The sequence below is a fragment of the Sarcophilus harrisii genome, chromosome 1, assembly GCF_902635505.1.
Source record: "Sarcophilus harrisii chromosome 1, mSarHar1.11, whole genome shotgun sequence".
In the NCBI taxonomy this organism is placed as follows: Eukaryota; Metazoa; Chordata; class Mammalia; order Dasyuromorphia; family Dasyuridae; genus Sarcophilus; species Sarcophilus harrisii.
Window position 1 is genome coordinate 685,986,626 of NC_045426.1, and position 13,546 is coordinate 686,000,171.

General features: G+C 37.3%; 1 protein-coding gene across 4 annotated transcripts in view; it reads right to left on the reverse strand.

Moving 5' to 3' along the window:
- The window catches only part of KNTC1 (kinetochore associated 1), a 96,830-nt gene extending 83,297 nt beyond the window's left edge, over nt 1-13,533 (reverse strand). For 2 of the 4 annotated variants that reach the window (XM_031948491.1, XM_031948489.1), the window contains exons 1-4: nt 13,417-13,531; nt 6,582-6,728; nt 1,495-1,615; nt 159-274 (exon numbers count right to left, since the gene is read on the reverse strand). In XM_031948491.1, coding sequence (XP_031804351.1) covers nt 159-274; nt 1,495-1,615; nt 6,582-6,710 — 366 coding nt within the window. In that variant the 5' untranslated portion in view covers nt 6,711-6,728; nt 13,417-13,531. The other 2 variants (XM_031948490.1, XM_031948492.1) reach the window with 2 other exon arrangements.
- Between the last annotated feature and the right edge of the window lie 13 nt (nt 13,534-13,546).

Consider the following 13,546-nt stretch of genomic DNA (forward strand, 5'->3'; position numbering starts at 1 on the left):
TATCACTATGTTAGAGTCAAATTAGTGTGTCCCGTTATGGCTGAATAGACCAATATGGGGTCAGATCCAAATAGTCCCTATGACCATTTGGATGGATTCTCTAACTTTGTGCACCTCACATTTTTTCTGAGCTAATTCAATTCAAGAAGAAGTCATACATTAGTAAGCAATGTCTGGTTTGATGTCACATGAATAAGGTGTAAGTTGCCACTTCTCTCACCAACCAAAAGAAATTGTCCTCCTTCACACACACCAACTACATCCACTTCAGTATCTGAAAATTTCAAATCAAAGTATGAGTTTCTTTAGGCCTTTAGATTCATGACGACTTTATTTACAAAGACTGTAACCCTCTGAACACATGTTATTCACAGAATTTGGAAGTTGGAAAGGAATACCTGCTCAGGCAGCTCCTGCTCAATTGCTCCCAAAGCTATCACCACCCCCTCCCAAAAGCAGCTGCTTCCACTTTTGGACAACTTCCATTGTCAGGAAGTGGGTCCTCCCATCAAGGCTCCAACAGCATTACTGCATCTTCCACCCACTGTTCCTAATTATGCCCACTAGGCCTAAAAAGAGAGTAAGTCAGATGCCTCCTACATACCACATCCTCCCAATATTTGAATAAAACTTTCCTCTGTCACCCCCTGAATTTTTTCTCTTTCAGAATATAACCTATCCCTCCCAACAGACTAGAGTGGTGGCCAAATTTAATAAAAGAAAATGTTATAAGAAAAAAACCAAGATTACAAAAAGGCCCAAAATTTAGTACAAAGTGCCATTCAAAATTTAACTGAAGGAAATGGAGATGCTTAGCAGGTTCATGATCATAGTTTTCATTTGCTTAGATGGCCTACTGGATATTTATTTTTTATTCTTAAGTTTTATTGGTGACTTCAAAAAAATCACAATGGAAAGCTAATATGTAAAAAGATTAATTATTAGACTTGGCAGAATTAGGATTATTCAGTGGAAGATGAAGAGATACATGTATTTTGGCTGTCTAAAAGGAAAAATTTCCCAACAATCAGAGGTGCCTCTAAGTGGAAAGAATAATTTTTCCTTCCCTAGAGATTCTCAAGAAAAGAGTGTATATTAGAAATATAACAGAGGGGACATTCATGCAAAGGGTGAGGTGTCTTCCAACTCTGTGAATCTTATTTAAAAAAAGAACCCTTTCATATGTACTTCAGCAACTCTTTATAGTATTGTGAATATACAATATTGTCTGAGACTTGGATACATAGATAATGATCTATCATCCAACAAAGACACCATTCGAAAAATTCCGTGCACAAATTTTAAGCACTTCAAATTTCCTGAGAATAATTCTGCCTAAGCTGATTTCATCTGAGGTTCTTGATAGTTTCAATTATTTAAGACATAGTAGAATAAAATATCCAAAAAAAAAAAAAAAATTTTAGTGCAAGTGGAGAGTTAATCTCTTAGCCTAGTTGACTTCTAATTTGTTTCATCTCTACTCATTAAACTTACCAAACTGAAGGTGCAATTGGAGAGATCGACAAATATTGTCAAAAAGTGTCACTGATTGATCAACCACGATGATAAATCCATCACTTGAGCTGCACGCATGTAACTTTGGAGAAAATGAAGCCTACAAAAAGAAAAAGCATCTCTCTGAAATCTGTAGCATTCTGGGTTCAGCAAAAAAAAAAAAAAAAATCACATTATGCAAAATAATGCTATTATTCAATCAGTTCTATAGGAATTATGTTATACTGTGCATACCCTTTGATCCAACAGTATTACTACTGGGCTTATATCCCAAAGAGATCATAAAGAAGGGAAAGGGAACTGTATGTGCCAAAATGTTTATGGCAACCCTGTTTGTAGTGGCCAGAAACTGGAAACTGAGTGGATGCCCATCAGTTGGAGAATGGCTGAATAAATTGTGGCATATGAATATTATGGAATATTATTGTTCTGTAAGAAATGACCAGCAGGATGATTTCAGAAAGGCCTGGAGAGACTTACACGAACTGATGTTGAGTGAAACGAGCAGGAGCAGGAGATCATTATATACTTCAACAACAATACTATATGATGACCAATTCTGATGGACCAGGCCATCCTCAGCAATGAGATGAACCAAATCAGTTCCAATGGAGCAGTAATGAACTGAACCAGCTACACCCAGGGAAAGAACTCTGGGAGATGACTAAGAACCATTACATTGAATTCCCAATCCCTATATTTTTGCCTGCCTGCATTTTTTATTTCCTTCACAGGTTAATTGTACACTATTTCAAAGTCCAATTCTTTTTGTACAGCAAAATATCAGTTTGGTCATGTATACTTATTGTGTATCTAATTTATATTTTAATATATTTAACATCTATTGGTCATCCTGCCATCTGGGGGAGGGGGTGGGGGAAAGGAGGGGAAAAATTGGAACAAGAGGTTTGGCAAATGTCAATGCTGTAAAGTTACCCATACATATAACCTATAAATAAAAGGCTATTAAAATTTTTAAAATTAAAAAAATAAAAGAATTATAAACTATCAATAACAAAAACAAAAACAAAAGGAATTATGTTATAAATTGATTAATCTAAAGATATTTGTTATGGGCCAGAACTCTGAAACAAGGATTCTAACAAGGTGTTAAAATCAGTGCAATTAATAAGTGCAAATAATATCTAGTTTAGCATGGTGATTAATTAGTTCTCTAGTTCAGTACATGTACTTAATATAGTTCCACAAGATTGACACCTATTTTACAAGATTCACATCTATGATAATGTAATTATAATAAAGCATATAAGCTGGGACAAACTCAGCCAGACAGATTCACTCCATCTCACATCACCATAATGGCTGGCCTGTCCTCCTGCATTTCCTCCACTGAGATCAAGCTAGCCCGGGCCCCAGGCAAGGAGACAATAAAGAATTTGTACTAAACACCTGGTTATACTCGTGGTGATTAGTCAACTGAAATGAAAGCTGGTCCAGAGACCTCCAAAAAACCAAACAGAACACTACAGATATTAAATCATGACGGAATTTAGTTAAATGTAATGATGAAAATTTTCATGCAACAATTACCCACTTGCTATTGGGAAAATACATGATATGACAATGTCAGATTTTACATCAAAGTTTCTAGTTTAAGGATTTTTTAAATGAAGCTCTTGAAATTTTTAAAATAGTTTTAGACAGTGGGAATTGAGTGTGGTTCACAACATAGCATTTTGACTCTTTTTGTTGTTTACTTGCATTTTATTTTGCTTCTTTATTTTTCTTGTGTGGCACAATAATTGTATAAATATATGTATATATGTATATATATATTGGATTTAACATATATTTCTACCATGTTTAACATATATTGGACTACTTGCCATCTAAGGGAGCATATGAGGGAAAGAGGAGAAAATTGGAACACAGAGTTTTGCAAGGGCTAATGCTAAAGAATTGAGCAGGCATATGTTTTGAAAAAAATAAAGTTTACTAAAAATAAATAATAAATAGTTCCTCTAGTTTTATGTTCAATTTATGTGCTCTTGAAATAAAATAATTTAGGAAAGCAGTTAAAAAAAAAGTAATGATGAAAATATGTATATAACACTACTTATCCCAAATGCAGTTACATTCCTAGTCTAGTTAATCAGGCTCAAAACTTCTCTTTTAACCCAGACAGCCAATAAGTTAAAAGTTCAGTGATGTCTCGTTTTTAGTTATTCCTTTCATATTATTTTAACATCATTCAACCTTCTATACCTGACAGTCTTTCATACTATTTTTGTGGAAAAGGTAAAAAGCTTTGAGCTACAAAACAATACAATTAATCACGGTCAGAATTGGTTGACTTTGTCATTCAGTTGTCTTTCAGTCATGTTCGACTCTATGAGACCAATTTAGATTTTTTTTGTCAAAGAAACTGAAGTGGTTTATTATTTCTTTCTCCATCTCATTTTACAGATAAGGAAACTGAGGCAAACAGGATGAAGTGACTTGCCCAGGATCACCCAGCTAGGAACTCATGAATTTTCCCAATTTTAGGCCTAGTGCTCTATTCACTGTGCCACCAAGCTGCCCAGTTGATTGACTGGCAGGATCACAAAGAAGTCATTAATGATTCAATATAATATTGTGTTTGGCCATAGGGTGCTTAAAACTTTTATCAATGCTAAGATAAAGGTATAAATGTTCTAGTTATCAACTAAGCAGACGACACAAAAACAGGAAGAATTGCCAACATCTTAAATGATAAAGCCAGGAGCTAAAAATATCTTGATAGGCTATAAAACTGGGCTAAATCTAATGAGAGGAAGTTGAATAGTGACGAAGTAGTGATTGGGGAGGAATTTGAAAACAAGAGTAGTTAACAGTGTAATAGGGCAGCCCAAAAAGCTAATGGAGGCTACAATCCAAAGAGACAAAGTGCTCAAGCCGACAGAATTAATAACAAGACTATATTCTGTCCTTGTGAAATTACATCTAAAGTACTGGATTCAATTTTGGACACCAGAGTTTAGGAGAAATATTCACAAGCTGAAGATTGTTCAATGAAAAGTATATTCTACAAGGCTTTGATTCAATCAATCTGAATTTGAGCTGCAGGTGAGGTTACAGAGGAATTTGAATTTGGGATTAGTAGATGGGGAGTGAGACAGCTAGATGGCTCAGTGAACAGTGACAGGTCTAAAAGTAGGAAAACAGCTCAAATACAGTCTCAGACATTTACTAGCTGTGTATCAGGGGCAAGTGACTTAACCCATTTCCCCCAGTTTTCTCATCTGTAAAATGAGCTAGAGAAGGAAATGGCCAACCACTTCAGTATCTTTGTTGAGAAAAGGCCAAACGGGGTCACAAAGAGTCAGATATGAGGTTACAAAGGTAGACACTACAAGGACAGAGATTTAATTCACAACAGAATTGTGTCCCAAGTAGAAGTAAATTCCTTGGGACTATAGATGAAGTTACAGGGGTAAAAAGCTATTAACCTATGTTAACCTGACCTAAAAACAATTAAAATCAGTTTTTGATTTTACACCAGAATGGTAATGGACTTTGAGACAACACAACAACCAGGTGAAGAAATGATGAGAGACTACATGATAGCTGTATTCAAAGGTCTTCATGTGAAAGAAGGGTCAGACTTGTTCTGGGGAACGCTCAGAGCAGAATATAGGGTGGGAGACAGAAAGAGGAAAGATCTAGTTGAATGCAAGTAAAAACTTCCTATTGCTTTAACCTACCATAGAGAACAAAAGTAACTCTTAGAAGGGAGTATATGGCAAGCAAAGGCTGGAGCAGGGATCCTCAAACTACGGCCCGCAGGCCAGATGTGGCAGCCGAGGACGATTATCCCCCTCACCCAGGGCTATGAAGTTTCTTTATTTAAAGGCCCACAAAACAAAGTTTTTGTTTTTACTATAGTCCAGCCCTCCAACGGTTTGAGGGACAGTGAACTGGCCTCCTATGCTGGAGGATGATGTAGAGGAGAAATCACTATTTCTCAGGTTTTGATTAGAAAATCTCTGAATTCCCTTCTTATTCTGCAATATCCTTCATCACCTCATACCGGGACTTCTGCTATGGCCCCCTAGCTGGTCTCTCCTTCTCCTTGAATTCCCCCTGCACATTACCATCAGGTCCATAGTCCACTATGTTTCACCACTATCACACGGATGCCCAGCTCTGTCCCTTTGCTCAAGTCCTGTGTTCTGAATAAGCTCCCTTTCATTTTTTGCCTTCTGAATTTCTGGAGAGATGCCTGCTATATCGGCCCACAGTCCTGGGTTTGCATCTTGTCTGACTTGTACTACTTGTCTATGAGCAACGCACTTTCTTTTTCTCTCTCACCTGCAGAGTGGGGCTAACCACACAGGTGGTAACGAACAATCCAGGATTATTTCAGGGCTTCCATGGGATCGTCTACATAAAGCACTTTAAGCAGATCTATCCTTTGCAAGCCAACTCTCTCATGAGGTTTACACTAACTCCCCCCAGTTAAAAGTGAACTTCTCAACACTAGATGATTAAAAAACCACAAATAAGCAATTTTATATTACATCCAGAAAATAATAATACTGACAAGGGAATACAAAATAAATTATAAGGTAAATACAAAGGTAATTTAAGGAAAAGGAAGGTACCCTATCCCCTTCAGGGATCCTATGGGATCATATATCCCATAGGATGTAGCACATGTGCTCAGCTGTTGTTAGGTGAAGGATGAATTTAGATGACTAAGACTGTCAGAATACGATGGATACAAAACAGGGAGGTGATGAGAACCACCTTAATTAGATTGGTGCTAGTTCAGAAGGGAAGCAATCAACATGAAAAAGACATTGTGAAAGGATAACAAGGTTGGAAGAAAATGGAAAAGCAACAGTGACAGATGATACAGTGATTTCATGTCTTGATGATCTAATGAGAATTAGGGTGCCATCAATAGTAGTACAAAAGCTGGAAAAGGAGGATGAATTTGTGGGAAAGATGGGTTCAGTTCAAGATATGAAACTGTCAAACTGTTTGGACTGAAGGAACTTTTACACAAAAGGAATTATATTACATACATGGTAGATTGTTTGAGATATCAGAAATCTTACCTTCTCAGAAGATATTTTGACTAATGTATCCACTTGATATAAAGTTGTTCCATGTTCTTCTCCTGAACTAATACTTAGGCAACCACTTCCCGTGTCGTCACTTGTTAGAAGTTCAATATCATCCCACATATTTGTCCAGTTGTCTCCCTGTGACAATATATTAAAACACTAGTAAAAAATGTCAGTTATAACATAGAATCTGGGTCTCCAAACATTTAAACACCAGAGCAACCTATCACTGAGAGATGTTACAGTTCAGTAAAAAAGAGTGCTATATCTGAAATCCAACTGAGAGGTGCTGAGTTCAAATCCCAGCTCTGCCTAGCTGAGTAACTGTATTCAGGATGTTTTTCTCCTCTGGTGATTAGATGACCTCTTCAATCCAATTCTAACCCTGCCATCCAGCACACTGTACTTAAGAGTACTGAGACTTGATTCTAACGCTGGGATCTAACACATTGTCCTTATACTGAGGCTTGACTCTAATCCTGGGATCCAGCACAGTGTACTTAGAGAGAGTACTGGGGCTTGAAATCAGAAAAACTTGGTTTCAAATTACATCTATGTGGTGTTCTTCTTTTTTATAATATATGATGGTTCTCTCTGGGAGCAGGTTTCTTGGGGAGGTTTTCTGGAGGCAGCCTTAGTTTCAGTTTAGAGTAATAATCACCTCAAATACAGCCAGCTGATAAAATCCAAACGTTTATTTTCTCCTTCCAAGCCTCATCTCTTTCCTTGGGCCCGGTTAGCTTTCTTAGAGGCCTATCTTTCAGTGGAGAAGTGAAGGAGGAGAGCCTGCCACCATGGTGGTGTGAGATGGGATGAATGAATCTGGCTCTGCCTCCAAGAGTGGGCTTTTTCTCAACTGACTCTCTTCACTAACTCAGCTCCTTTTTATGTTCTTTTAGAGGTATGCTCAAAGGTTGACTCCTTCTCTGAGAGAGTGGGATTGTGGGTTTCTGACTTGTGGATCTCATACTGAACACTGACTTGTGAATCTCCCAAAAGTGTGAACTCCAATGAGTACTTAAATACATTAGTGAGCTAGAGAATTTGCAAAGTACCATGCTAAATTAGGCAACTGATTTATTACTTTGTAAGGATTCTAACACACCTATACAAGTTATTTATTCTGATGCACCAAGTGGTATGGCACTCAACTTCCTAAAGGAGAAGTTAAGAGAATTGCAAGAAGAAATAGACAACAAAACTGTAATAGTAGGAGATCTCAACCTTGCACTCTCAGAATTAGACAAATCAAACCACAAAACAAATAAGAAAGAAATTAAAGAAGTAAATAGAATATTAGAAAAATTAGGTATGTTGGATCTTTGGAGAAAATTGAATGGAGATAGAAGGGAATATACTTTCTTCTCAGCAGTTCATGGAACCTATTCAAAAATTGACCATATATTAGGACATAAAGACCTCAAAATTAAATGCAAGAAAGCAGAAATAGTAAATGCTTTCTTTTCAGATCATGATGCAATAAAAACTACATTCAACAAAAAGTTAGGGGGAAATAGACCAAAAAGTAATTGGAAACTAAACAATCTCATCTTAAAGAATGATTGGGTGAAGCAGCAAATTATAGATACAATTAATAATTTCACTCAAGATAATGACAATGATGACATCATACCAAAATTTGTGGGATGCAGCCAAAGCGGTAATAAGAGGGAATTTTATATCCTTAGAGGCTTACTTGAATAAAACAGAGAAAGAAAAGATTAATGAATTGGGCTTGCAACTAAAAAAACTAAAAAAAGACCAAATTAAAAACCCCCAATCAAATACTAAATTGGAAATTCTAAAATTAAAAGGAGAAATTAAAAATATTGAAAGTAAAAAAACTATTGAACTAATTAATAAAACTAAGAGTTGGTTCTATGAAAAAGCCAATAAAATAGATAAGCCTTTGGTAAATCTGATTAGAAAAAGGAGGGAGGAAAATGAAATTAGTAGTCTTAAAAATGAAAAGGGAGAACTTTCCACCAATGAAGAGGAAATTAGAGAAATAATAAGGAGTTATTTTGCTCAACTTTATGCCAATAAATTTGATAACCTAAGTGAAATGGATGACTACCTCCAAAAATATAGACTTCCCAGACTAACAGAGGAGGAAGTAAATTGCTTGAATAGTCCCATTTCAGAAAAAGAAATAGAACAGGCAATTAAACAACTCCCTAAGAAAAATCCCCAGGACCAGATGGATTTACATTGAATTTTACCAAACATTTAAAGAACAATTGGCCCCAATGCTATATAAATTATTTGATAAAATAGGAATGAAGGAGTCCTACCAAATTCCTTCTATGACACAGACATGGTACTGATACCTAAACCAGGTAGGCTGGAAACAGAGAAAGAAAATTATAGACCAATCTCCCTAATGAATATTGATGCTAAAATCTTAAATAAGATATTAGCAAAAGACTACAGAAAATCATCTCCAAGATAATACACTATGATCAAGTAGGATTTATACCAGGAATGCAGGGCTGGTTCAATATTAGGAAAACTATCAATATAATTGGCCATGTTAATAACCAAATTAACAAACCATATGATCATCTCAATAGATGCAGAAAAAGCATTTGATAAAATCCAACATCCATTCCTATTAAAAACACTTGAGAGTATAGGAATAAATGGACTTTTCCTTAAAATAATCAGCAGCATCTATTTAAAACCATCAGTAAGCATCATATGTAATGGAGACAAACTGCAACCATTCCCAATAAGATCTGGAGTGAAACAAGGTTGCCCACTATCACCGTTACTATTTAATATTGTATTAGAAACGCTAGCTATAGCAATAAGAGCTGAGAAAGAGATTAAAGGAATAAGAATAGGCAATGAGGAAGCCAAATTATCACTCTTTGCCGATGACATGATGGTATACTTAGAGAACCCCAGAGATTCTGCTAAAAAGTTATTAGAAATAATCCACAACTTTAGCAAAGTTGCTGGTTATAAAATAAACCCACATAAGTCATCAGCATTCTTATATATCACTAACAAAATCCAACAGTCAGAGTTACAAAGAGAAATTCCATTTAAAGTAACTACTGATAATATAAAATATTTAGGAATCTATCTGCCAAGGGAAAATCAGAAACTTTATGAGCAAAATTACAGACCACTTTTCACACAAATTAAGTCTGATCTAACCAATTGGAAAAATATTAAATGCTCTTGGATAGGGCGAGCAAATATAATAAAGATGACAATATTACCTAAACTAATCTATTTATTTAGCGCTATACCAATCAGACTCCCAAAAAACTATTTTAATGACCTAGAAAAAATAACAACAAAGTTCATATGGAAAAACAAAAGGTCAAGAATTTCAAGGGAATTAATGAAAAAAAAAAATCAAATGATGGTGGCTTAGCTGTACCAGATCTAAAATTATATTATAGAGCAGCAGTTACCAAAACTATTTGGTATTGGCTAAGGAATAGATTAGTTGATCAGTGGAATAGATTAGGTTCAAGGGATAAAACAGTTAACAAATATAGCAACCTAGTCTTTGACAAACCCAAAGATCCCAGCTTTTGGGATAAGAACTTACTGTTTGATAAAAATTGCTGGGAAAATTGGAAACTAATATGGCAGAAACTAGGCATTGATCCATACTTAACGCCGTACACCAAGATAAGGTCAAAATGGGTTCATGACCTAGGCATAAAGAATGAAATTATTAATAAATTAGAGGAACACAGGATAGTTTACCTCTCAGACCTGTGGAAGGGGAAGGTCTTTATGACCAAAGCAGAACTAGAGATCATTACTGATCACAAAATAGAAAATTTCGATTATACCAAACTGAAAAGTTTTTGTGCAAACAAAACTAATGCAGACAAGATTAGAAGGGAAACAATAAACTGGGAAAATATTTTTACAGTCAAAGGTTCTGATAAAGGCCTCATTTCCAAAATATATAGAGAATTAACTCTAATTAATAAAAAATCAAGCCATTCTCCAATTGAAAAATGGTCAAAGGATATGAACAGACAATTCTCAGATGAAGAAATTGAAACTATTTCTAGTCATATGAAAAGATGCTCCAAGTCATTATTAATCAGAGAAATGCAAATTAAGACAACTCTAAGATACCACTACACACCTGTCAGATTGGCTAAGATGACAGGAAAAAATAATGATGATTGTTGGAGGGGATGCGGGAAAACTGGGACATTGATGCATTGTTGGTGGAGTTGTGAACGAATCCAACCATTTTGGAGAGTAGTTTGGAACTATGCTCAAAAAGTTATCAAACTGTGCATACCCTTTGATCCAGCAGTGTTACTACTGGGATTATATCCCAAAGAGATTATAAAGAAGGGAAAGGGACCTGTATGTGCACGAATGTTTGTGGCAGCCCTTTTTGTAGTGGCTAGAAACTGGAAACTGAATGGATGTCCATCAGTTGGAGAATGGCTGAATAAATTGTGGTATATGAAAATTATGGAATATTACTGTTCTTGTAAGAAATGACCAACAGGATAATTTCAGAAAGGCCTGGAGAGACTTACATGAACTGATGCTGAGTGAAATGAGCAGGACCAGGAGATCATTATATACTTCAACAACAATACTATATGATGACCAGTTCTGATGGATCAGGCCATCCTCAGCAACGAGATCAACCAAATCATTTCTAATGGAGCAGTAATGAACTGAACTAGCTACGCCCAGAGAAAGTACTCTGGGAGATGACTAAAAACCATTACATTGAACTCCCAATCCCTATATTTATGCACACCTGCATTTTTGATTTCCTTCACAAGCTAATTGTACAATATTTCAGAGTCTGATTCTTTTTGTACAGCAAAATAACGTTTTGGTCGGGTATACTTATTGTGTATCTAATTTATATTTTAATATATTTAACATCTACTGGTCATCCTGCCATCTAGGGGAGGGGGGGTGGTAAGAGGTGAAAAATTGGAACAAGAGGTTTGGCAATTGTTAATGCTGTAAAGTTACCCATGTATATATCCTGTAAATAAAAGGCTATTAAATAAAAATAAAAAAAACATGTTTAATAAAAAAAAAAAGTTATTTATTCTGAAATCAGATTGTAACTGCAGCTCCTATCTCCAACAGGTATTGGAAGAGCAAAAGAGTAATGACTACTAAAGCACTTGCAAAGCTTTAATTGCTACAAACTGTGAACTCTAAGAATCTTAGAGTAGGAATATACTTTAGAGGTTGCCTAGGTCAAGCAATCTCTTATCTACCCTGAAGATTCCACTGAGGGTAAGTGATTATTTGTGAGCACCAAGCTAACAAACTTTGGTCAAGAGACTCAAGAGTTGGAAGAGGCTTTGGAAATGCCATGGAAACCAATCCCTTCATTCTATGGCAGAAGAAAATGGGAGAGGTGAAGTCGCTTGCTCAGAGCCACACTGCTAGAAAGTTAGAGAGATAGGATTTAAACCTAAGTCCACCGGGTCCCAATCTTGTGTTTCTCATATCACACAAGTAAAATTAATGCCAAATGTATTGAGTATCATCGTTTGGTCATTTCAGTCCGACCCGACTCTTCATGACCTCAGGTGGGGTTTTCTGGGCCAAGATACTGGAAATGCTTTGCCTTTTCCTTCTCTGGGTTAAGTGACTTGCCTAAGGTCACACAACCTGGTAGGTGTCTAGGGTTGAATTTGAACTCAAGTCTCCCTGAATCCAGGTGTAACCCAGCTGCCCCCACAGACACTCCAGCAAAAGAATGGTCATTTGTTGTGACCTGTTCAAAAGCTTGGATGCACCAGTTATTTCGGGACTTGCTGGTGAAGTTAGGCAGCTTTTTCCTCCCTGGACCTATTTCCTAATCTCTAAAATTCAGGGATTGGTCCCAGATTTTCCTTTCTAGCTCAGAGCCTGCAAATCCAAGATTACAAATGGGCAGCTGATCCAGTTTAGGAGACACAATTGAGTTTGAAAGGATTTAGGGATGAGGAACTGGGGACATTGTAATCCAATGACCAAAGGTTATTATTATTTTAAGTATCTTAAAATCTTAAAGTAATCACCTCAAAAAAGTAATAGGTTTCTCAGACCAAACGACACCAAAAATAAGAACTGCTGTTCAATCATTTGTCCATGTCTGCCTTTTCATGGCCCCATGGACGGTTTTCTTGACAAAGACACGAGAGTGATTCATCCATTTTTTCAGATGGGGAAACTGAGGCAGGCAGGGTGGCACCACTTGCCCGTATCGCACAGCTAGGAAATGTTTGAGGCTGGATTTGAAACCAGATCTTCCTGACCCTAGAACCCAGGCCTTAGCTGTTCTCCAAATAAGAATATCCTAATGAAATAAGAAAGCTCTCAATGCCCCCCACACGACTACACAAACGAGTCTTGCCTAGGAGGATGCTCAGGTCCGGGAGCTCCCACCTAAAGGGCGGAGTGCCAGCGCTGGGGTCAGGAGATGCCGGGTTCAAATCTAACCTCAGACCCTAAGCAAGCCACTCCCCTCCCCCCGTTTGCCTCAGTTTCCCCTTCTGTAAAAGCGCCTAATAAGGGAATGACGACCCGCTCCCGGGCCTCGGCCAAGAGAACCCCCCCAAAGGAGAGTCAGACATGACTGGACAACAACAACAATCACATCTAAGTTTTATTTACATGAGCGGAAATCCGCCTCGGGATCCACCCCTACCGGTTCTGTCAGCTCCAGTTCTTTCCCACCAGACCAGCCTCCTACGTCCCCGTCAATCAATCCGCATTTATTAAGCGCCTGCTGGGTACCTGACGCAGCGCTGGGCACAGAGGGCACCCAAAGAAAGCAAGGCAGTCCTGCCCCCGGGGAGCTCACAATCCCAACCTTCTCTTGGAGAAACTGCTCGCCCTCCTCGCTAGAGCCCGCGTGGATAAGTGGGAGGGTCTCAGAAGCCGGGTCCTCTCTGCTCAACCGCCATGAATCTCTACCGCGCCCCCCCCACCCAACTTTGAAT